General features: G+C 38.3%; 2 protein-coding genes across 2 annotated transcripts in view; one reads left to right on the top strand and one right to left on the bottom strand.

Moving 5' to 3' along the window:
* The window catches only part of LOC134536931 (WD repeat-containing protein 75), a 69,209-nt gene that overhangs the window by 19,432 nt on the left and 22,825 nt on the right, over nucleotides 1-26,952 (bottom strand). The gene's annotated exons all lie outside the window — the stretch shown is intronic.
* On the top strand, nucleotides 17,353-26,902 carry LOC134536930 (uncharacterized). The gene is made up of 3 exons (XM_063377027.1): nucleotides 17,353-17,533; nucleotides 22,997-23,083; nucleotides 24,791-26,902. Exons 1-3 carry the CDS (start codon nucleotides 17,435-17,437, stop codon nucleotides 24,983-24,985), a joined length of 381 nt encoding a protein of 126 aa, XP_063233097.1. The 5' UTR covers nucleotides 17,353-17,434; the 3' UTR covers nucleotides 24,986-26,902.

Here is a 26,952-nt window from a genome sequence, read left to right on the forward strand (position 1 = left end):
ATTAGAAAATCAGTTTTAATTAATGCAAAATGTGATAAAATATAATACTAAAAAAGTATAATATTATAAAATAATTGAGTAAATCATTGAGAAAATGGCATAAAAAATTTCGGGGGGAAGGGGGGGGGCATCATTAGGTTAGGAAGGGGGGGGGTGAGTCATAGTGTTTGGGGGGGGGGGGGGGGCACCTCTGAATAAATTACCTGTGGTTTACTTCAAATGAAAACAATACGATTAACCAGTGATAAAAAAAAAATCATGATATAAACTGACTTAACGTTACGAAAAATCTTGTGATCGCCAGACCGTATTTTTATTTCTTTCACGAAAGAAAGAAAAACTTTAATAATGGATAATTTTTAGGGCGTTTCTCAAAACTATTTTTTTCACTAGGTTATAGTAGTATGTAAATGTCGGCCCGAGCCCTGCCTTCTGGCTGTAGTGCCTGGTGCCGATCAGCATCTTGGATTATGTTACTTTCAAAATTCAACCAAAATCTGCCAAACTTTTTAGTTTTTGGAAAACAATTATTACGCCAAAAAAAATTGAAAAAAAAAAAAAAAAATTCCCGTTTCGAGGGAAAATCACACGGATTATTCTTCAAAAATTAAAAATTTCGAAAAACCTCAAATTACTTTTGCCTTAGTGAGAACCGAAATTCCCCGGCAACAGCCGCCGAGATCATGAACTTGACAATTTGGATGTGTGTCGGCCGCCATATTGAAAATCCTTATTTTTTATACGAGAATTTTTTTTTAAATTTAATAAAACATTTCGCCATATTGCAAATCCGTATATTTTATGCTAAGAAATCGAGAAAAATTTTAAATTTATATTTAAAAAAAAATTCCGTCATCTCGGACTATGACACGGCGCCATCATGAAAATCCGTAATTATTAATCCAAAAAATTACAAATTTATAAAAAAAAATTAACAAAATTTTAATAAAAAACGCACTGACGGCACTATATTAAAAATTGCGATGGATACTTCCTCCACGGAAACCACCGGCTGACCTACCACCACTAATGCCAAGCTGTGTGTGTATGTATATATAACCCCACAGGTATGGCGTCTCGTACGCCATGTCAGTTTAATTTTTACCCACTAGAGTGCTGTAAAAGGAAGCACATATGACAAAAGAAATAGGCACGCAATACACGAGTGTACACACAAAGGACATGAAATGTACACACAATGAACACACAGTACACACTGGAAACGCATGGGTACACATAATTAACACTCAGTACACGCTATGGACACACATTACACACACATAAACAAAACACGCATTTGATAAAAAGGAAGCTCATTTGAACGAACATTCGATGTGGTGTAATACGATCTCGTCACAGGAATACGATTTCGCCAATATACGGTAGGCTCCAACTACTCCAAAGCTCCAATGCCTCCATCAGTCTTTGGGTTCAACACTCCAACTGCTCAAGAACTCAAATTGCTCCAATAGCTACATCCAGAAACGAGAGTTATCTGATACAAAAAACTTGACAAACATAGTTTTGCTTTTCAACAACAGATGGCGCTAGATGTTGCGTAGTAGTAGTATTGTTTTTTTTTTTATGTGGGATCCCTGATACTCTCACTCGATCGCAAGATACTGAGGCCTTCAATAGACACCAAGGAGAAGGAAGTTTCTCGGCTTTTAAAAGGCATAGTATTCGACACAGTAATTATTATATTTTGTTTAAACTCCACCTGATTACAATTTTGTCAGAGCTGATTTAGTAACAGGAATTCATCAATTTACACAAAACTCTAAATAAAATTGCATGTCTAATTAAGTAAAAAAAAAACATTTTCATGCAGAGTTTTATTTGTCAGAAATAACCAGAAGCACTCGGAGAACATCAGCAGAAATTACCAGAATAACTGGGGAAACCAACAATACATTGACAGGAATAATCAGCAGGAGCACAAGACTTTTTAATAAATCAAGATCACAAAAATATAATTAATGAAAATAATAATAAATGAAGAAACAAATTACAAAGAAATCTGGCTTGTGCTAGAACTCTATCCCTGCTTAACAAAGGAGAATTAAGCTGACAGAAAGTTAAAATTCTCAAAATTATACTTTTTAAAATGTGAAATTTTAAAAATAGTGTTTAATATTAAAAAATAATATATTATGATCAAATTAAACTTAATTTAAGAATAGGAAATGTTTCATAAATATACCTTAAACCTATCTTCTCTTATTCGAAATTTTCCGAAACATAATATATTTAGTTGTAGCAAGGATTAATATTATTTAAAAATTAAAAAGCTATGGAATCTATTAGATTATTATTGGAAAAATTAATTTTAAGTCAATATAAATGTAAGTTTATTATAATTGTTTTGGAGCTAACATCTGTGGTTAAAAGAAAGAAAAGGGTTTTTGTTTTAGTTAATAGATTTTGTCATATTATTAACTTATTAATTTTAACATTAGCATTTATGTGGGAGAAGAGGTGAGAGGTAAAAATGTTGAGGATTTTAAGTAATACTAAGTAAACTAAGAGACAACTAATATGTTGTATAATAAATATATCTGTATTTTATATTTCAAATAAAGATTTGATTGTATCAAATATCCTTAAATAAGAATGTTGAAAGTTTCAGTGTAAACGATGGCATACAAATTTCTTAACATAATTTAGGTTTTTTTTTTTTTCAAATTATCTACCTCATGAAAGTGAGGTAAGTGTGATTTCATCTCTTAACTACTTCAAAAAATATTTTTTAAACAGTTATGTTATGAAAAATAATTTTATTAATTTTTTTTCATTAAAAATGTTTAGAATTAACCACATAACCTTTATTAATGGTAAGAGCTTGTAATTTATACAATCATGGTGACAAATACCTATTGATTTGTATTGTCTTTTTTTGTTTACACTGCCACATGTAACGTAAAATATAAATTGCCTTTTTTAAACAGTTATGTAATGAAAAATAATTTTATTCAGCATTATTTTTCATTAGAAATGTTTAGAATTGATCACATAACCTTTTTTAATGGCAATTATATTGATATTTGTATTGTCTGTTTACACTGCCACATGTAACGTAAAAAATAACAAATTGCAAAATTGCAATTAGAAATGATCAGAAAATTAATAAATTGCAAATTTTTGCAAAACTCCGTCCACCCCGGGGAGAAACCCGCTTGCCGACGGCTTCCACATGGTAGCACGTAAAGAACGCGCTCCCTTGCGGAAGCCGTCTTTGAGCGGATTTTTTGATTCCGCCCTTAAACCGCTCCTGCCGGTCCGACTCGGGGCGGAAACGCGGAATTTTCCGACAACGAAGCTCCGCGCCAAGCTCGTGTGGAAAATATCCGCGTGGCTCCGGCGGGGCGCGAACCCAGACCTGCCAGCCGCGAGTCGGACACTCTGCCCCGGAGCTACCAGGGCAGAGCGGCAGACTACGGTCTCGTGACGGCTCAACAGTAGCACCACGTCATGTCGGTGTGCGGCATTCGAATGGGACAGAAACGTGCAACCACAGTGGTGCCATCTGTGGAGGATGGCGCGAACCAAAGTGTTTAGTGAATTTTAACAAGACGGGCAGTATTTTAAATAAAAAATCATTTTAGAAATCAGGTCTAAAACCGCTTTCATCGGACCCGTTTCATTATTTATGGTTAAAAAAAAAAAATTCGCTCTGCAAAATACAATGTTTCGGTAGTCGACTAGGCTGCTCCGACATTCGAATTCTAGCGGCGGGTGCGGAAACTACGTGTGATTCACGCTCAAAAAACGTAGTTTCTAAAACACAATTTGTCATATTTGTATATTTATCACGTTCGCCGTTATTATTTTTAAAGCGTTCTAACGGTAAATTTCGTGTCCGAGTTTCGTATTATAAGTGCATCTGCAACACAAGAACACAAGAATTGTTTCTTCGCGTACGGCCAAGGCTGTGCTGACCCCCCCAGGAGGAATTTCAACAGCCCGTCACTATTTCGTCCGTCAACGCCACGCATCTAGCCACAGCGATTTACAACTCGACTTCATCCGTCAGTCAGAATACATTTCCAAATAAGTGCTGCCAAACAATCCACGTTTCTCTCTCGGAGATTCATATTAAAAGTTGTTATTCATGTTCTTTTTGTACGTATTGTATTAGCATTTCCTCCGGGAAAAAAATCAAGAGTCGTGATCAAATTGTTTGGACATGACTTTTAAGAACCGCAATGTTATTATTACACAAACACCATAGACCTGTGTTATAACAATTGAAAGCCGCGGCCGAAACCGTAGATATAATCCGTCTGTCCGTGCCGAAGAACCTACGATGTACATTCTGTATTGCACAGACCCGAACAAGCCCGAATATCTACCTTCGGCCAACTTCGTCAGTTTTTTTTTGTTTATTACTTTACAAAATTCTGGATGGTTGGTTATGTTAGGTTAGTACAGCTACATTAAAAAATACTGTCAAATCATTTTAATGCCGACGTTGGCCGAAGGTAGATATTCGGGCTTGTTCGGGTCTGTGCAATACAGAATGTACATCGTAGGCTTCCCGTCCGTGCCTCAAATGTTTGAGCTTGCCAACCAAGCTTTTGACGGACGGATATAATTTTTCGGGCAATCCTATTGGCTGCAGGCCACGTGACCGAAGGACGGATGGTAGCGAAGGGAAAGGCTTGCCAACGTGAGTATTCGGGTATGTCCAGAAGGACGAGTGAATCGTAGGCTTCCCGGTAGCGAAGGGCTACTGTGTGAAGTTACCCGAGGAATTGGAAATGGAAGGGGGGGGGGGGAAGGGGGCCGCCATTAAAGAATGATGCGGGACGGCGTGAAGGCGGAGCTGGAAACAGTCGGCGAGCTATTCCCGGTTCCGGAACCACCTAGTCGATAGTACCGCAGGCGACCAACCAGCACACGATCTCCGGCGCGAGAGGTCGCGACACCGCATCCTGGGACGAAACTAGACTAGTTCCCCCACCCCCCCCCGTCACCTTCCCAACCCCCCAACTTTGTTTTAAACCAACCTAACCAAAACCTTTTCCGACAACACATATCGCCTCCACACATTAATTCCACTATTCCAAATATGTATATCCTTTATTCAACTTGGAGTAAAACAAATAGATTTACTTGCAGTCATTTCATTTTCAATACATCGCAATTGGATAGTTGTGTAAAATAATACTAGTGTTTAAATATATATATATATATATATATATATATATATATATATATATATATATATATACACTAGATAATGCCCGGCATGCGTTGCAATGCCTCAATCAATTTTTTTTTTGTAATTTTTTTAAACGTATACTAAGCATCTCTCTTTATCTCTCTAATTCTCTATCTCTCTATGTATATCTCTATAACTCTCTCTATCTTTCTATTTATATCTCTATCTCTCTATATATATTTCTACATATATATCTCTATATATCTTTCTAGCGGACCCGACAGACATTGTCCTGCCCAAATGTACTTTTTGTGAGATATGGATATGGCGGTAGTATTTCTACGCTGGACATTTTGTATCTTCTCATTATACATACCCCTCCTCTTGGGCACGCCACTGCCGTTACCAAAAACCTTTCCCATGGTTACGCAGAAGGCAACAACAATGCAAAAGCCCGTTTCCATGGAGGCTAATTATCAACAATGCTTAGTTTTTTGCTTTTAAAGCGTGTTTTTTTAGTTTTTTCTTAACTCAGAATCGAGATAAAATATCCAATTGTGAATATAAACCATCCTCGAATCCCCGTGAACTCACACACAAAATTTCATCAAAATCGGTCCAGCCGTCTAGGAGGAGTTCAGTGACATACACACGCACACAAGAAATATATATATAAAGATAAATAAATGAATGTAGCTTTCAATACAAATAATTCAGTTCATATGAACTCCAAAAAAAAATATTATTTTTTTGTTCTAACACTACAATAATATTCGAGTAAATATTCATAGTAAACATCACTCACCCAGTTTAGCGGAAACACACCCCCCCCCCCCCCCACAAATGCGACTTCGGGAGCGCAAGCCCCCTCTGTCCCCTCTAGGCGCCATCTTGCCCCAAGCCTAGGCTCTGTGTCGCAATCACAGTGACGTGTTTCATTTCACAGTCGTACCAGCTGAATAACCCGGCGTTGCCCGGGCTAAACTCAGGGAAGGGGAATTTTTTTATTTAAATCGTCCGTATACAGCAATTGTATTAAAAGTTATCCAAGTTCGTGTATTCAATTAACACCGGGCGGTTGCTATCGTAATCTCACGATTTCAATGAACTTTTTCTTGAATTGGATGTTGACGACAAATTCTCTTCCCCCCCCCCCCTTTTTTTTTCCTTTTGGTACGTGATCTGTTCAAAATTTCACCAAGGAGAGCCAAAAAAAAGTGCTTTAAGGGGTAGTAAAGTGTAATGGGGGTAGTTATTTCCACATTTCATGTAGCTAGGGAAAAGGGTGGGTTAAACAGTAATTTTATTTTTGTTTTTAGCATCAAGGAGTGAAAAATTCTCTTTAAAGGGGTTTGAAAGGGGAATGGGTAAATTTATAGAAATATCATGTATTAAAAAAAAACCTATTTTTATGAAAATCATTTGGAGACAGCAATTTTCCTCCTCTTTAGATTGTCAAGTGTACATGATATCAAGTGGTGGGAAAGGTATACGGGGGTGGTTTTTCGAAATCTCATATAGATAATCTGATGAGGGTAAATTTTAGTCAAAAGTAGATTATTAATTTTCTCTTAACTTGAACGTCGAGTAAGGGGAATTAGGGGTAGTTTTTCACAATCTCATGTAGACAGGGGGTAAGGGATTTTTTTTAAAAATCGGAAATAAACGCCAAGTGTGCAAAATTCCATACATAAATAACAAAATCCTGTTTTAAGGGATGAGAAAGGGTGACGGGGTGGTTTCTAAAAACCTCATGTGGACAGAATGAGGTAGCTATTTCGAAATCAGATGGAGCAGTAAAATTCCTCTTATTTTTTAACATTAATTGTGCTTAATTTAATTTATATGTACCAACATTATGCTTTAAGGGATTGGGTGATTTTTCAAAATCTAATGTAGGAAGTTTCCTTACCTTTTCCCTTTAAATTATACGTTGAACAGTATTTACCTTCTTATTTTAAATGTTTGTGTGCTAATATTCATTAAGAAGTGCCAAATTTCTGCCTTTTAAAGGGTGGGAAAGAGGAATTGGGGTGTTTTTTTTGACATAACCATATTTTTTTCCCTAAATAATTTGAAGACCGTAATTTCCCCCTAAATTTAAACGCAATGTGTACTAAATATCATCAAAAAGTACAAAAAACATTCTGTTTAAGGGGATAAGAAAAGAGGATTTAATGTGACTTTTTACCGCTGAAACACGAGATTGAGACATTTTAATTTTCTTCCGAAGAATACAGTTCAAAAACGAAACACGGTAACAGAACTCGAGGAACATCCGCAGACCGCGTGTGTGCGCGCGGGTAGGCACGGGCCTCAACGCAGGTACGTGGGAAGCGCGCCGTGCGGTCGTGTGAGAAGGGCGGGCGGAAGCGAACTGTCAAGGCCGCGATGATGCGCACGCCAGTGCACACTGGCGCAATTAGAACCGCTCTCAGCCGCTCTCAGCCGCTTCCCGCCTCAACATCGACCAGGAGGGAAGGAGCCACCACTACCCATTCCTTTCAAATTATTCCTTTTTATTGGTGGGAATGGTACATTTTTACGATTTGGGGGGAAGGGGCCATATATCTAAAATATTATATATATATATATATATATATATATATATATATATATATATATATCGCCGCATCCCCCCCACCCCTTTGCGTGCATCGGCTACTGCCCGGGAAGCCTTCATTTCACAGACGACAGAACCACCACCCGAAGTTCCCCGAAGGTTGCTCAGCAAATAACTTTTTAATATGTAGCTATCCAGGGGGCTAGGGAAACCGTTTACATGATTTCACAGAATCTTTAATGCAGCAATCCTAACCAAATCATACCGTCCACAATGTTTTAAAGTATTTATAATGTAGCTAACCTAACCTAATTGACCATTAGTTATCAAGAGTTGTCCAAAATAAAATAAACCGAAGATGCACGATCGGAGGTTTGGCTCTCTCGTCTGTGAAAAGAAAGCTTCCCCTACTGCCCTGCGGTCTGACGAGTTCATCAGATGTGGCCAGTGGTTGTAGCCTCGCGCACAGGAGCTTGGAAATCTACTCTCCTGTGCACGAGGCTACAACGGAACCATCCGCAGGGCACAGTCGTCGATGGACACAGCCTCGCATTTGGGCGGGGAGCTCGTAGAGTGACGATCCGGTTTTGCGGAGGGCGCCCGAGGCTTGTCGTCTGTATTAGCTTTGAATATATATACTGTATAGAAGTCGCCAGCCCAGGTTAAAATTTCTAATACGGTCTGAGGTAGTTGGTTAATTCACCGCCGCAATCGCCACCATCTCTAGGGCATCGACTTGTGGTGGTCCCTAGCGGACAAGTGTCGAACTCTTCAGACACCCCTTCCCCCTCCAGTTGAACTACCTTGAGCTGCAGTGAATGATTGGTGGGGGGTGCGGGGAATGACAGCGGGCGACAGTGCTGCGCTCTAACGTGTAAATAACAACTAAGACGATACAGGGCGTTACGGCAGCGCCCTGCAGCGGTGAAGTTCCCAAGCTGCTCACCATACGCTCCTGAAAAAAACGTAGAGTAAATCCTATCCACTCGCAACTTCTATACAGTATATATATTGAAAGGTATTAGAGAACACAGCGACGCGACGCGGGCCCGCGGGCGTGTGCATTTCGGAATCGAGCCACCAGGTAGCCCGGCGTCTCTTCCTCGTCGTCGAGCTCCCGTACCAAAATGGCGGGGTCCGGTGCTAGGCTCGTCGGGTGTCTCGTGCCAGTCCCCCGTCGAACCCGTGGAAAGACGTGGAGCTCTCTCAAGGGCGCCCGTACCTATGAACAGGTTGGGTCCGTGGCGGCTCCCCCTAGCTTTCAGGCAAAGAAATTTTTTTTTTTTTTAAGTATTCTTGAGCATTTGGAGCAAATGTTGAGTCCTTTAAGACCATTTTTTTTGTTGTCATTTGTGATGGTTTGCTCCCCTCCCCCCTTTGCATACTTTCAATTGGGCGCCCTTGAGCTCTCTGCCTTTGAATATATATACTGTATAGAAGTCGCGAGTGGATAGGATTTACTCTACGTTTTTCAAGAGCGTAAAATGAGCAGCTTGGGAACTTCACCGCTGCAGTGCGCTGCCGTAACGCCCTGTATCGTCTTAGTTGTTATTTACACGTTAGAGCGCAGCACTGTCGCCCGCTGTCATTCCCCGCACCCCTCATCCATCATTCACTGCAGCTCGAGGTCGTTCAACAGGAGGGGGAAGGGGTGTTTGAAGAGTTCGGCACTTGTCCGCTAGGGACCACCACAAGTCGATGCCCTAGAGATGGTGGCGATTGCGGCGGTGAATTAACCAACTACCTCAAAACCGTATTAGAAATTTTAACATGGGCTGGCGACTTCTATACAGTATCTATATATATTCAAAGCTCTCTGCTGACAAGTCTTGGAAATGGCCACCTCGGCTGCAGCTCCGCGCTTTGCCCCCGCCTTCCAGGAATCCTACGTGTGTGGGAGGGGGGGGGGGTGTCGTCCGCTGGAAGAGCGCGACACCTGCAGGTGGTCGCAGCTGCACCGGTGACGGCATCTGCGTGATCCCTGGCCGTCACGAGCTGCGGGGGCGAGCGTGGCTATCTTCCACGCCACTTCCCCCCGCACCGTGCTTCGTCGCTACAGGCGAGCACGGACAGAAAGTCAGGGGTGTACGTGTGTTAGTGGAGGCGGGATGATAAGTGCGACGCTCGCTGGTGCTTCTGGCGCGGTATCGCCTCTAAGCGCAAGGTTCTGAATTGACGCGCAGTCTTCTCGTCGTCACAGGATAACTGTGAAATTTCAGCGGTGACCGTGACAGCATATGACCGAGAAATGAAGATGAAGGTGTAATACAAGTCCCTTAAATGATTTCAAGAATCTGTACCGGTTCTACGCCTGAAAGTTACTCTGGAAACATGCGTTTTGGCCTTTTTAACTCTTCTAAAAATACAGTTTAAAAATTAAATCCTAAATCAAAAGTACCTTTCGGCCCTCAGCGAACTCTTTAAATGTCTTTCGTAAACAGACCCACTCGGGTATCTCGAGTAGTTTTGAAAACGCGTTGTTTTTTTTCCTGAAGCTCTGCGCACCGTGTGTGTCGGTACGTTCATTTAACCAAGCCGTAAGGATGTTCACGTCATATTCAAGGTCTTGCCTCATTCACACACACTCAGAAATGATTTACACGGGAAATATGATGGATCTAAAAAAAAAGTTTAGTTTGGTCTCTGAACGAACTTCAAAACCACTCATTACCGCTACTAGTTACGTAGCAAGAATTTATAGAACTGTATGTTTCGTGTGAGTAGGCCACATTGATTCTTATTTTATTGTTCTTTTAACCGAACAATACTAATTTTGCCCAAATAAGCCATATTAAAAAAAATCTACAGGAAATATGTCAAAGTTTTTCATACTAAATATAAAATATAAAGATCAGGACAGAATCAAGTGACATTAAAAAAAAAGATAATGTCGCATTAGTTAATTATTCTTGACAAAAGTTAAGTTTAAAACACATACATGCGTACCGCTTACGTAACTTCTAGAAACAGCGAATTCTTTTTCTTTTGGCTCTCCTCGTGATAAAAAAAAATTACTTACACTGATAAGGTTGAAAATACACAAGAATGCTGTTGATTGAATACGGGCAGTCTACTGGTTATTTTATAACAAGTGGTTAATCAAATTTTAAAAAGAAAGCATTTCCTCCCAATATTAGTGACTTTTAGGTTTTGATACTTACATCCCACTGTCGTAGGCGGCTAGGTTTGCTCCTGTTGTATAACATATTGCCACGTATTTTATACTCAAATGTTTCCATAAAATACTTTGAAGTATGATAAAATGTTAACTATTTAGGATCAGTGTTTCACGTAGAGTTAAGAGGTTTCGTGCTTATCTTTAATATTAAAATTTTAATTTTTTAGAATAGCGGCTTAGTTCCTAAAATTTTCTGGTTGATACACAATAGTCATAAAAATGTCTACTAGTGTTCTTTTTTAAAATTATATTCAGGCATTTAATTAACAACTCCAATTTCGTGTTCTACTGTTTCAAGATTACAGGATGTTAAATAAATAACATTATCGGAATAATAACCCGATACGTATGCTGGGGTGCAAAACAGTGTTAAAAATGCTTGCAGTGCGCTAAAAACAAAAAAGCTATAAGCAAGGCTAAACATATTGTAATTAGATAAAACAGCCCTATTTTCAAACAGTTTTTATGGGACGTAAAGCACATTCGGTTGTTTCGGATCTTTCAAATCAGCAAGATAACATAAACGGGTAACGAAAGAAACCCAATTTTGATTAAAAGTATTATAATGTTTCACGTCGAGTAGCAAGAGTTAAAAAAAGAATTTTTTTTTTGTTTTATCAAACGGTTATAAGTAACAAATGGCCAATAAAAAAATAATAAAAACGGGCAACACATTTCATATTATTCAACGGGCAATTCTATCCTCGCAACATATATATATTTTTTTCAGTTACTTTTATCGCTAGTTTTGCAGAAAATTGGCCTGATTTACTCTTGATGCAGGAATTACCTGAGTAATGCAGGTAATATCTCGACAATTTCTTGCCATCATTTACGTTAGGTAAATATAAACCGTTACCAAGTCCGAAAATATGTTATTCCACTCCACTCTCATTGGCTGTCACATGATAACGGAAGTATGTTCCGGAGTTAACGGGTGTGACGCATGTAAATAAGACTAGGTACTCGATTGCACATATTAAAATAAAGCTTTGAATTTTACATAGAGCGAGTTAGAGATAGAGGAAGCAGCGCACAATTTCGTATTATTTTCAATACTTTTGTAAACGTGAGCGAGTTAGAGATAGAGGCAGCAGCGCACAATTTCGTATGATTTTCAATACTTTTGTAAACGTGTACATACTCTCTCATACGTTTGCGTACTTCTGCAAGCGTTCGCATACTTTCGCAACTCTCAATTAGCATTAGAATTCTGTCAATTTGTAGACATTTCCAATTGGGTTATGTATCGTATTTTAGCCATCATCAACCCATTAATAAAATTCTTTTATTCTATTGAAGACTAGTAAATAAAGATCTAGTTTCAACGCATGATTACGATGTTTCAAGTACTAGGGAACCATAACAATTTCATGTTCCTCTTCGCTGAGAAGTCTCACTTCTAACGGGCGTGGTGACCATGCATCCGTGTTTTTTTTTCTTTGCGCAATTAAGACGTCATCACATTGACTAAATCAAACCGCTGTAACTTTTTCCGTAACCTCTGGTACAATCGAAAATTAAGGAGTTTTTAAGGAGCCCTTAATTCATCATCGCCTTCACCAATATCGAGAGATAGATGATATGCAAAAAAAAAAAAGCAAAAAGAATTATAAATATATTGCAATCATGTGGCCCAAAATTTTTCAATTGTACTGGGCATACAAAAAAACCATAAAACAAAAACATTAAAATGCCTGCATTTATCCATTACTTTCACGATATCGGTCTTTATTGAGATTTTTTAAAGCATTCTTAGTGAAATTTAAGGAATTTTAAGGGCTCTCATTCAATTAAAGCCAAATTAAGGACTTTTTAAGGATATTAAGACGTATGAAACCTGTGTACGAGGTTCCACAAAAAATATTCAAGTAGATGTATAAGCGTGTGAGTATGTATGTATGTATGTATGTGTGTGTGTGTATATATGTATATATATATATATATATATATATATATATATATATCGTAACATGGTACCCAGGGGCCGATCCAGTGATGAGTCTTGGGGGGGGGGGGGGGGTCGGTGCCCTTCAGCTAATCACAAAAACACAGAACCAGATATGGAAAGCCAGGGACTTATTTCCTAAAACATAGAAAAATATTTACAAAACCCTGCTCGTGGAAGAACCGGGCACAGAATATCCAATGTAAATAAACATTCTGACGATACCAAACCTGATAAACATAATTCAAAATTACGAACCTAAAAAAAATATATTATTAGAAAGCTAAATTCGTTATTTTTAAATCAATTAAGATAAAGTAGAATGCAATACTTGGGGCATTAAAAAGGTCTTGAGAAAATAAACTAAAAGTAATATCTACTTATTCACAAAAAAAAAAATTGGTTGACTGTAAAGTCGATTTACGGACGATAGTTTAACGTGACGTCATAAAAAAAACATTGATGAAATGATTGCATACTTTTATGAATAAAATTGAATCATTTTTATTTTAATAATAAAAGAATAAATACTTGAAATTATACTAGTAATCAGATTTTTAAAATGCAAGAATAATTAACCTTTATTGCCGAAATTGTTGCTGTAATAAGCAATGAACTTTATAAACAGTCGAGTGGAAGAGAGATAGATGCGGGGCAAGCCGTACAATGAGCGTAAGGGGACAATGTGCGTAACGGGACACTTTTTCGTGCGTGCAGCCGGCGTTCATCGATTTATGAGACGTTGTCACGTCAAAAAAAATTCACCCATTTTTTTTTTCCAAAGTTCGGCTCTTGGAGAAAAAAAAAGGGGGGGGGGAGGATTTTCCTCCCTTTCTCACTTCCCCCCTTGATCCAGCCCTCGAGGGCGAAAGGGCGCCCCGTCACGCCGGGGACGGACTCGCGGGCCAATCACGGCTCGGGGCGTCACGGAGTGACGTCACCGCCAGCGGCAGAGGCGGCGGCGCCGAGTCATCTCGTCATCTCGGTGGCCGGTCGTTAGCCAGTTAGCGGCGCAAAGCCCGGCGCGGGGGCAGTGGCGGCGGAAGATCTTACTGCCGAGGGGGGAGAGGGCGACAGACACCGTCATGCCTTTCTGGCGGCTCGGCTCGGCCAACAATGACTCCCAGCTCCAGGGAATACCTACACGCTACACCACAGACAAGTCGTCGCCTGAGAATTGGAGTGTTCCTATGTCCATTGAAGTCGGAACTGAGATATAGGCATTTGAAAGTTTACACAACTATGACTATCATGACATAGAACGAATTAATATTGGTCTTAAATTAAGAACAAACATTATTATGTGCGTAGACGTGTTTGGATATAGTACAAATGAATACTAATAATAATTTCGTGTCCATAGCATAAAAAACCTAAAAAGTGGACATAGAACACTCCAATACTCAGGCGGCGAAGTGTCGCGCGCGCAGTTGGTCATTTCATCTTCTCGCCATTACTTTTGCTTCAGGCAAATCAACAATGCACATACATATGTATGGTGTATATGCGGAAACCTGGTGAATAATCATACAGGATTATTATTATTATATGTAAGCAAAACTAAACATATCAAGAAATATATCTGCTATTCGCAGAAACGTGCCGACTTTTAAGCTAGAAAGATAAAAAAACCTTTGCACGGATAATTTACACATCATTCAAATGGTCAGTCTTTTTTTTTTTAATTAAATTTAAATGTGCAAACGGTACTTGAGTGAGGAGTCAAAAAGCCAAAATGCAAATACTGAGTATAAAAAATAACTATAAAATAAAAGTACCGCTATCCTTTTTAACTTAAATATTCAGGATCAGTACTATTTTCAGCTGTACAGAAACCAGGAAGCGCTAAGAGCGACGTCGGCATGCGTACCAAGTGTCCAGTCGTCCTTACGAGCAAGGCAGCGGGCGGCGAACCTGTTTTTCATAAGTAATTTGAATGATTATTGCACTGGGGAAGATCCATTCAAAACATTCTAATGGGTATGCGCAATTTATGGTCTTCACTGTATGTCACAGAGAGACCTCAAGAATTGACATGAAATATGTATACACAGAGACATAGAACAAGTCAAAATCTGTCGATGTCAAATGCACAGAGAATTCTGTGAAAGGAATAAGTCGGAAAAAAAAAATATTATGGCACAAACAAACACAGTGGGCTGATAACAATGAGACAATGATTGTAACAAGAAGAGAAAACACGGCGACAAACAGACGAACTCAATTATGATACAAAACAGATGTTCTTGACAACACAACGGCGACAGCAGGTTTCCTAAGACAAAACAGTTGCGACTTTTCGTCCCTGTTCTCAGGCACGATAGTTGGAAGGAGTGTAACAAAGCCAAATGCGCACGTTTTGGGGTGCTCTCCTAGATATTCAGTTATAAATGTTTTGCACATAAGTTTGCAAACGCCCATTTTGGCAATTTTGAAAGCGCTTAAAAATCGATAGTTCCCAAATGCTAAAATGTTTTGAAAGCCGACATCCAGAGAAATCTAAAGATTTTTTTTTGTGCGAAAACGAAGCGTGAATGGATTCTGTAGTTACGAGTGCATTTCAATAAGGAGTCAGGAAATTATTTGTCAAGAAACTGCATACTGTGACGTAGTTGAAGTCACCTTTTTTTTTTTTTACATAGACATCACCATATTTGCACGGCCAAAACACTGCGAAAATGGTGCTTGGAAACGCCTGATGACGGTTAGTAAGAATTAGAATATTCCTCGTTAACAATCTTTATTTCTACAATGAAAAAAATAGTCAGCCAATGTTTTGGACGTCTAATCAATATGACGTAACAATTAGCTGAAGAGAAAAAAAAACTGCTTCAAACACATATCACTTACCGTATTTCAAAAAAACCCTACAGCGTATTTGGCGCCAAACATGCGGCACCTTGAAACTTAAATTCAGTTAACAACGGTATCTAACGGTCGTCACAATCCAGGAACAGTTGTCCTTAGTAATGATTCGACACAGCATTTGCCTGGACAAATTTCGAGGAAAACCACGGAAAATCGATATGAAGATGTCCGGACCGAGATGTAAACTCCGGGAAGCCTACGATTCACTCGTCCTTCTGGACATACCCGAATACTCACGTTGGCAAGCCTACTTTTCACAGACGAGAGAGCCAAACCCGAAGTTCCTTTAAGTTCATGCTAGCTTTTTTTTTTTCGTACCACCACAGGTGTATTTATTTGGGGGAAACCGTTTACATGATTTCACAATATCTTTAATGTAGCTATCCTAACCAAATCAACCGTCCACAATGTTTTAAAGTATTTATAATGTAGCTAACCTAAGCTAATTGACCATTAGTTATCATGAGTTACAATGAACAAAAAAAAACCGAAGATGCACGATCGGTCGTTTGGCTCTCTCGTCTGTTGAAAGAAGGCTTGACAACATGAGTATTCGGGTATGTCCAGAAGGACGAGTGAATCGTAGGCTTTCCGTGAACTCCAGGGTTAGTCAGGAACGACGGTCCATCGTCTCACCACCACGTGACCTCGCTCCCTTAGGTTGCAACGTGCATTTAACTGGGGACATACTCTACTCAGTTCCAATGAGCAATATCTGCCATTAGCGCTGTCCATGTTTCGCCGTGCTCTGTTGCCAGATATACACCAGAGAGCAAAAAATTGTTCAGACACAACTACTTTGTACTGCAATACATTTTTATTGAAATGATCACAAACATTGTAATTTGTAAGGTAAAATTTGTAACGAGAAACTTGGAAATACATTTTCTTATTGTATTTCATAAGAGCAAAATCTGACACTAATATTTGTTTTATAAGTAATCGTAATTGAAAGACGCCATATTGGTTTCAATTGTATTTGTCAGCAATAGTTTTATAACATTTTAATATTAAATATAAAGCGTGTAAAAAATGTTACTCTTTTGATTAGAGCATGTAATTTTACGGAATTCCTTGTTATTTAATAATGACCGACTGCTACTGTGATAAAAATACTTGGAGTTAGGCATCTAATTTTATATATATATATATATATATATATATATATATATATATAAGAATGTGAAAGTATATGGTCTAAATAAATCAACAAATATTAAATTATTTTTTTAAAACTAATTATAATTATGAAGGTGTACAAAAAAAGGGTTTAATAAAAACAAGCTAGGGAAGCGTCGATCTGGAAATCAGTAGACGTCATTTACTCTATGTGAGCCTTTATTTCGGACCGCGATCGGGAGAACGGGAATGATGAAGTGGGAGGGGGGGGGGGGTGTAAAATCAGCGACCCGCTTCTCTTCTTTCCTTAAATACTTCGTCCTCACAAGAGTGATGGAAGTGGGTAGGGGTGGTAAGGGGTGTGTGTGGGGGGGGGGGGGGGGGGGGTATCTTTGACGAGTCGTGCGCCGTTGCGAAAGAGCGCGCGCGCCCGCGCGACGTGAAACCACCTCCCCCCCCCCCCCCCACTCATCCTATCTTCCTATAAAGACGGCGCGACGTCGGTGACGGACGGCACAAAGCGCAGCGGGACGACAGAGGGTTAGTCGATAGTACCCTCCACGGCACGAGGAGCGCGCCGAGACGTCGACGGCGATGAAGTGCCTGCTGCTGCGGTGGTGCGCATGCGCGCTGGCGACTCTGGTCTTCCTGGCGGCCGCGACGCACGCGCGTCCCTACACCAACCCGGAGCACGTGAGTCATCCCCCCCCCCTTCCCACCCAGGGGCGTAGGAACTTGGGGGGGACAGGGGGGACGTGTCCCCCTGAACTTTTTGGGTGGAGGGGACTGTCAACTTTCTAGACCGTGATATTTTTATTTTATAATATTATTCCGCCCAACTTTATTTGTAATTTCTTCACTCATCAAATTTTATCTTAAGGAAACAATAATAATTTTAACATCGATGTATCCAATGGTTAGATACAAAAACTGCTTAGAAAGGCGCTATTTTTGCACTTTAAAAATTCGAAATTTTCCGGTGAAGGATCCCCGGACCCCCCCCCCCCCCCCCATCTTAGTAAGAGGGTGAATGGGTTTACATGACATCAAAATCATTATTTGTCCCCTCCCCCCCAACTTTATGAAACACAGCTACACCAATGCTCCCACCCCCCTCCCAACCCCCTGGGCCATCTTGCCTCCGAGTCCAGCCGACAATGTTCCAACGGGCTGTGCTTCACTCGACAAACCTCCACGAGAAACATGTCTGCCAGCAGTGGCGTGGCGGATCCAGGATTTTGGTTTGGGAGGGGCTTGACCCAGCTGAGGCTAGGGGCTTTATCAAGGCAAACACTAAAACAATAGTGGACCCAGATGCTTTTGGAGGGGGCTTGAGCCCCTTAGCCCCCCTCTCTGGATCCGATACCGTCTGCCAGCTACTTTTGTGAACTGCTTGCTGTCTGCCGGATGCATTTTAACCCTCTACTGCATACTGTAAAACATTCTGCATAAAGCATTTTAGATTTTTCTCCAAAAAAACGAAATTACTCCAGGACAGCAGCTGCACGGGGGTTCCATACACGGCACAAGCTACAGAAACCATTTCTGGCAGCCCCTGATGATCATTACATAAACAAAAATATATATATATTTTTTTGTGTATATTACCTATTGTTAATTAATATTATTTACTGGAAGAAAATTTTCAGCTGTAGATATTTTTATATTACATAATTTTTATTTTCCGATAACTGCATATTGTGCCTTATATGGCACAAATCGATTTTATTAAGTAAAAAATTTAAAAATTAAGTTAAAAATTTTAAAAATATTTTTGCTGTAATCTCCATGCTGTAAATGATAAACATATATTTTTTTTTCTATAAAGATAAAAAAATTCATGCAGTAGAGGGATGAAAAAAATTATTGTCTAAGTTCACTTAATTTATCAAAAAAAAAACGATATAAATAAATAAAAAAATTATATGGAAATTTGAAAACTTATTTTTGTAACACAAATATTGATGGTTTGTACACCAAGTTCTTTCTTCCAAAAAACGTATTCTAAAAACATTGAAAAAAAAAACTGTTTTATTTAAAAGTCACAAAATCCTTAAAAATAACTACAATCATATTCTCATAAAAAAGAAATCATTATAATGATATTATCAATCGTACAATACACTATGGCCCAAAACACTTTAGCAGAGAAAAAATTGGCATTAGATTCAAAAATGGCCAGATTACTGATCTAAATTGTTTTTATTAATTCACCACATAGGCATATTTTTGAATGGTTTTAACCAATTTTAAATATTATTACACATATATTTCAATACTGGCATGAACTAAGAAAATTCATGTTGTGTACAATTTTCGATTAATCATTTGTATATGTTTATTTTTTTAAAAATTTACAATGAATTAAATTTTAAAAAAAGCCAAATAAAACCCAGTGCTTCAAGTGTTCAGATGCCTTTAACAAACCACTTTAAATTTCTGAAACCATTTAGATTTTATGAATAGCATTTCAGGCCATTACACTTACCTATATAAAATTGTATGTATATAAGAGCAAAAAGACTAAAACAGAAGTTGTTATGGATGTTTTTAGGTGATAATGAAGGAATTAGTCTGACATAAATTTTCAATGTAAATATTTGCTCGACTTTTTCCAGAATAGTAGATAACGTTACCAGCAAAAAGTGATATGCAATGGTCATATAGTGAAACATTCCACAGGAATTGCAATGAAACAAAAATAATGATGTGAGAATGCAGTAACTCAATATCGCAGGTGAAGGATCCTTTAAGAAACAGCAAGAGTCACACGTGACCTTGTACCAAGCAGGGTGACTGTACTCTCTGTCCGAGACCGGACGAGAATTTTGACGGATGCTGGGCTAGGACTCGAATCCTGGCAGTCCCGAACGCGAGTCCGGAGTTGTACGACCGCGTGTGTTGCGAAATTTTAGTTTCGAAGCTAGTTACCGTCAAACATGTTAACTGTTCAGAAAAAGTTTATCTGGGGTAATTTTTCAATTAATTTACCAGAAAATTTTCTGTGATACCGGAAGGGGCACAAGAAGTTCCTAGCAGGGGATAAATATTAAGCAATATGCAAGTGTACAGGCTACAGCTTAGAAAGCGTGTATTAATATAGCGCTGGTGCACACGTTAAGGTGGGGGTGTCACACACCATGTTGATTCATTCATTTTCTTGTTATCATTATTCGTTAATGGCTGTTTCTGTAAATTTAACATTATACCTCTCTTCTATTTGTTGTTAAATCATAAATATTTTCTAGAGATATTTACTAAGTGTTATTTAATTGCTGTGAAAATTCGCAAAATTGATAACAATTATAAACACTTTTATAACTTCTTACACCCATTATATAACACTAAATAAATACCAGTTGAATATATTTGTGACAGAACAACAAATGCAAAAGAGCTATAGCGCTGAATTTACAGAAATAGCCTTAAACTAATAGTAATAGTAAGAAAAAAATCAACATGGCATGTGAGAGACCACCTTAAGAAGAGTCACTTTCACTGGCACAGTTCATGATGACCTCCTTAACCTATTTTAATTAAGTAATTTATATGTTGGCAACCTTAAAAAAAAATGTGGTCATATTTTTCATAAAATTTTTCCCACCTGCATCTCTAGTCGCAGTGCCTACCCACTTGTGCTATTGATCTCGTAAACAACCCAGCTGTCGTAATTGGATCATCGCATGTTAACGTTACGTGCACTGAGGCAGTTACATCCAACCTGATTACAGGCGGCAGGCGACACAACACCGAGTTCAACACGAGTCGGTCTCGTAAACAGGTTCTGACACGTGGGAGCGTGTTAAAAAGTTTACATCAGTATATTCATGCTTCACGCGTAGGGGGCATAGGCAGGGTCTAATTCCATACATTTAACTCTTTTACAATTTTATTTCTACTTTAGTAAAATTCATAGTAACTACTTGGTATTGACACTAAAACGTAATTTTTTGTCCATCTGTTTATATCATTACTTAAGGTTCCACAATATTAAGATATATGGAGGGTAAACATTAATTATTTGTAAATAGACATGAAATATACTTTGCATTAAATGATTATATCTACCTGGATACCAGCATCTGTTAGTTGTTTATCAAAGTTTACTTCAGCATCTTTTGGATTCCCGGCAGAGTCAAGGCCTAATTTTTTTGCAAACGAAAAATGTGGCAGATGTTGCCAGTGGGGGTCTCATTCCGTCAATGATCCATTTTCATCTCATCACCCTTCATCGCCTCTGAACACCTCAATGTCCATGAGATGTTAAGCCCATTTGTTCATTCAGTAGCATCCGAATAGGTACTCAGAGTGTCCACACAAATCTGTAATAAAATTGGACTGACTTTTCCTAACCAAAATTTAAAATTTCTCCAATTTATTTTTGAGAGCAATTTACCTTTTCTGCAATATCTATACTAATAATAAAATATTCAAAGTAAATAGTCTGTACAGTAGTTGAAATTTAGGAGGGGGGAAAAAAACTAATTGCAAATGGCTACAAATATTGGAAAATTAAAATTAAGAACAAAAATGTTTTGTCGGTTTGTATTGACAGAACTCGAAAACTACTTGATAGATTTTGATATATTTTCTTTTTAATTATTAAGGTCTTTGGGTAACTTAAATACTAGGCTATATATAATTAAAGAATTCCACCTTAAGGGGGATGGAAAAGGGGTAAATATGGTTTTAAGATAATTTATTATATCTTCAAAGCTAACCAAGCATGAAAAAATAGTTATTAGGAACAAATAATAAACATAACAAAACAAACAACTGCAATTTTACTATTTTCCAAAATTCAATCCCTAAGGACATGAAAAAGGGGTAAATATGACTTCAAGCTAACCAAGTAAAAGAAATGTTTTTAATACTAATAAATTTCCTTACTTGTATATTTTTTCCTTCAATTTTCTGGAATTCCACTTCTAAGGGTGTGAAAAGGAAGCAAGTTCATATCTTCATAACAAATAAAGCTGGATGTAAGGAACTGAGTATAAACATTTTAAATAATTTAGAACAAAGGATGCTTTTACCTTTCTAAATTCAACCCCAAATGCAGTGAAACGAAAGTACGTCTTTATAGAATTGTATTATATATTGGTGTAAATTAATTTTATGTTGAGAAACTGAGCAAAAAAAAACATACATGATATTATTTCATGGCATGATTTTTACCTCTACCATTTTTTTTATATTCGACCGCTAAGTGGTGTGAAAATGTTTATTATAAGTTTTATTATAAAAGTCATATCTCTGAAGCTAATCTAGCAGTATGTAAGTTATGCGGTAAAATAAATCCTCGAACACACTAAAATGGAAGTTATGAAATCACCTTTTTTTGATCTATACTAAAAATTAAAAAGGCTTACACATAAACACATTATAAAATATAATTCTTAAACGGTTATGTTGCAAATTAGATCTTTTATATGCCTGAAAATGTATTGCGTCTATTTTTTTGGTAAACATTTTTCGAATCAATCACATACATTTCTTGAAATGGTAAAACGTCAGAAATATCCTGAAATTGTGCGAGCGAAACCGTGGGTTATTGGTTAGTTCTGAAGTAAATAAAGAAAACCCAGCCTCCCCCCCACCCCTAACCGGTCCACGTTTCTCTCCATCTTCTTTATTAAAACAGAACTACGCATACCCTGCATACCCCAATTTATAGTTTGTATGACTATGAACTAATACATAATTTAAAAAAAAAACAGCTTTCACAGTTTAGTTGATGGCAGACTGGAGAATGGGAATTTTCCCCTCAAATTACTAGCGCTGGGCAGTGGCGTAGTAGCCAGGATTTGTGTATGGGGGGGTGTTAAGAAGCATGGCCCCCCCGTATTAACGTGGCAAGAAAATTTGGATTTTAAGGTGTAAAATAGTGCTATTTTAGCAGTTTTCGGTACTTAAATTTAAATATTGTAATGGTACAAATTTTAATATGAAATTTGTTTGAGTGATGAATAAGAAATTAATTAAAGATTTGGTGCTAGGGGGGGGGGGGGGGGGGTTGAACCCCTAACACCCCCCCCCCCCGGCTACGCCCCTGGCGCTGGGGAATATCCGTGACTCTGCCAGGATTCCGAGTGAAACCAGTGACTTGCTTCCCCTGACCAGTGCAACTCCCAACGCAAGTGTGGCGTGTTGCAGGCGCTGCTGAACATGCGCCACATCCCCCAGTGGCACTGCCTGCGGTACAGGCGCTTCGACCTGGTGCGGAGATGCCGCAACCACAGGGTAGGAAGGAGCCGCCGATACTAGAAGCCGCAGGGCAATGTTGTCAGGTAGCTGTAGTCCGTGCTCGCCCCGTTTCGCCCGCCTCGACACAGTAAGTAGCAGCGGCGACCGGCCGCCGCAACTAACCCCGCGAGCTTCACTAACACGGCGCGAGGCATGTTCCCAACCACAGCAGGGTTGGGAAAAACTGTATGCATCGCCCGCAAAATCAAGGTGGGGCACACGCATGCTCATAGTTGTTCAACATTGAAACATGCATTACAAACAGGTTCCTTTCTATCATTCTGGATTCTTGTTGTTTGTGGTAAAGAAACTATATATCAATACAAGCTAAAATCGATGGATAGTGTGTCAATGCACGTCTATTACAACATACAAGAAGCATGGCCCTTCCAGAAAAAAATAAACATGTAGAGAAATCACAATAATTTTCACAATTTGTGGTAGGCAAATGAATAGTACTAATAACAAAATTATTAACATAGAAAAACATGAGAAGATAACTATAAATTTTAGTAATTAATTTCATTTGTCACTAGCTCCATGTTAGTGAAAATATGATACTATGTTTTTATTTTTACGTTCAGTTTTAATGCAATATAATATTTTAAAATGTAATTCGTAAACACATTTTTCTCACTCTTCAAATGGCAAATTACACATAGTAAAGTAATGCAGGGATACTTGTACTTTAGAAGTACCTATACTTGTACTTTAATAGTAAAGCGATCTTAAGAAAATCCTACTAAAGAAAACTTTCTCCGTAATAAGTATAAAAAATGTAGTATGTGGTCCATAGATACATACAATTTTACCCTTGGTAATATATTTTCCCTGTAAATAAGTCTAAATACCAAAATATCTTGAGAAGTCTCTTAAAAGGGAATATTTTTTATTAGAGTAGGGGGTTGACACTTTTCCTTTAATGCTGCTTAAATATTCTAAAATTAATGCCTGGAAAAATGACATTGCAATAGCTTACATAAGTCATCTAAAAACTAAGTAAACATTAGCTAAGTAGTTTTTCAATACTGTGCAAAAAAAAAAGTGGAACTTTTAAGTCTAACTGCTTTACCCATACTAACAAAAAAGGCTTGATGCTTTTGTTTCAATTTAACCTATAACTTTAAGGACATTGTGCAATGTTTTGAATAAAAATTATTTTATACAATTTAATATAATGATACATAAACTCTTTAATATTCAGTTTAGCTCACATTAAAATGAAAATATAGTTTAACAATTTTTTAAAGTTCCCAATTTTGCAATTACTATAGTTACCTCCTTTAGCCCAACTTCCCTTGGGTTAAAAACAAACTCCTGCTTGAAATGAAAAAAAAAAAAAATATATATATATAAACATAATTTTATTTATAATTTTTTCTGTATTTTGCATGCAATGGTAGGGAAAATTACAGTATACCATGTTTCTAACATATATGACTACTGACTTGGATACCTTTGGAATTGAACCCAGTATGGAACTGTCCCAGAACTGACCACGAAGGATTTTATTAAACCACAGGATTAAAATGTGGGCCCTCTGAATAATGTCTTACCACCGCGCTAATTAAAATCCATAAATATGTGAATTACAAATTCTTAGCTGTGATGCCCGGCTATAAACTTGCACAAAAAATTACTCTCAATTTTTTTTGTAATATTTTGATAATGCGTGGTTTTTGAACGCACAAGACTGTGTTTCAGTTGCTAGACTCCCGGCTGCTGCGTCAGAACATGACCTTGAGCTTGCGGGAGAAGAAGCTCAGAGCATCTGCGGCCGCCACGGTGGCGACGACGACCGTGGACTACTCCGACCAATCGGATGAGACCGACCCGGTCATGTACGACGCTCAGATGGTGTTTGTGGCGGATGACAAGCGGCCGGGCATCGCGGAGTGAATTCCATTGGACGAAGAGGAAATAGGAAAAAAACAATTTTTAACGCGGGGTTAAAAGTGAGTGAGAACAGATATCCAGCAGTGAAATCGATTGTTGGTGGTTTACAAAGTACAGCGTCATATTTTTAGGTAAATGACATTTCTCAAATACTGTCAGTGGAATCGACTTGTCTACAAAATTCGAAGAACTAAAAAAAATTACAAAATAAAGACAAACATAACCGTGCGAACATACAGCAAAGAAATGCTACTTAGGGACACAGTGTTTCGTTTGCTCAGCCCACAAACAAGTCTGAGGTAAATTTTAATGTTATAAATATTTTCAAAGCAGAGGCTATCAGTTATCACTACTATAATATTTAAGTTATCATCATTTTAAATTCACTTACTCACACTGAGCTTACGAAAATTATGGACTGTAGGTAATTTACAGATGAGAACTACATCACGCTGGAAGAAATTTAGTGCCTTTTCCAACTTACATCAATATCTCTAACTTCAAGTGCATGTAAACGATGAACTAAATTCATGAGTGAAGTGAAGCAGTGGCACCGCACCACTGTGACCCAAAAAAACACTCGTTTAAACTACCAAAGCTTTGGTCCCTACCTTTGGAATCACAGCTTACGACTTCTCACTTAGAATTCTTTATACTGTTATGATTATGTGGGGATAAAACTGGGTTCATAACGGATAGCCCAAATAATTAGTACAGTTATATTTTTTACTAATGTCTACACTATAAATTTAAGATTTCTGTCCACAACAATTAGTCTTACACTGATCATTGAAACCTTAACACTTTCCATTGGAGCTTGGTTCGACAATGGCTCGCTCTTCTGTCCGCTTCCTTCGCACACTCACGCCGCACCGCAGCACAGTCATCAACTATCGCTCGTCGCACCGACTTGCTCGCCAGGCCTTCTCGCAGGTATCGCCTCCCAATAGGTTCGGTTCGCTCCCCAAGGGCCACTTGTCCTCTTCACCTCTCGCTGATCGCACGGGTATCGCCAGTATCACTCCCCGAGGGGGAGACTCTCTTTGCTACTCTCAGAACTCTCCGAACCCTCGGAACTCTGGCAGAAGCCGGCGTCATCACATATATCCCCGTGGCGTCATTCTCGAAGGGGCGAGAGCGGCTGTGACGTGTCGCGTCACCCCGGGCCGACCCGACTCCCGAAACACCCAGAACAGCGATGCTCATTCACGCCTCTCCTTGCGGCGGCCTCTGTAAGCCTGGTATAGTTTCTGCACCTTTCATGTTTTACTGATTGCTGGAAATATCTCCTAACAGACGTTTTCATTAAATTTTACGAATAACTCAAGAACGCCGTACCACGAAAGCTTACAAAGTGCCCCAACCTGTTTTAACTTCTAAGGTATTTTATTTTTTTTGTGCTTCTTGAACATAAATAATTTTTATCACCCCAAATAATTCTCTTAACCTAACATACCTACACACTAAATGAAAAATGAAGTGTAGCACATGAACCAAACGTGATAGAAGGATACATACATGCATATTTTAAGGACAGTCAAAATATGGCAGTGCCATGACAGAATGACTGGACAATACTAGTACTTCTCATGTGATCGTTTTTTTAAGAACAAAACTCAAACATTCTATCACCGCCACTCACATGTCTTTTTTGTAAGTTGTAATTTGTTGAACACAAGAGTGATAATCATACAAGTTTTTCACATTTATTTATGTCATGTGTATTCTATAAAATTGTTGTTTTCTTTAAGTACTATATGTTATTTGTCATAATATAACTACGTAGATAGAATTATTGTTAACCATAACTGAATGATTTTCAGAATAGTGTGACTTTGTATAGTGTACTATGTTGCTGTTCTCCACTTTTTTACTTTTGTTACATTTTTAGACAAATATATATTTATTAGTAGAAACAAACTGGCTCACTTACATATCCTGAAATTCTAATTCCACACCTTATCCAGTAC

Source organism: Bacillus rossius, chromosome 11 (assembly GCF_032445375.1).
Source record: "Bacillus rossius redtenbacheri isolate Brsri chromosome 11, Brsri_v3, whole genome shotgun sequence".
In the NCBI taxonomy this organism is placed as follows: Eukaryota; Metazoa; Arthropoda; class Insecta; order Phasmatodea; family Bacillidae; genus Bacillus; species Bacillus rossius.

Coding starts and splice junctions, on each gene's coding strand:
- LOC134536930 (XM_063377027.1), top strand. CDS start 17,435: ATGAAGTGCCTGCTGCTGCGGTGGTGCGCATGCGCGCTGGCGACTCTG. Junction 17,534..22,996: donor CCTACACCAACCCGGAGCAC/GTGAGTCATCCC, acceptor GGCGTGTTGCAG/GCGCTGCTGAACATGCGCCA. Junction 23,084..24,790: donor GGAGATGCCGCAACCACAGG/GTAGGAAGGAGC, acceptor ACTGTGTTTCAG/TTGCTAGACTCCCGGCTGCT.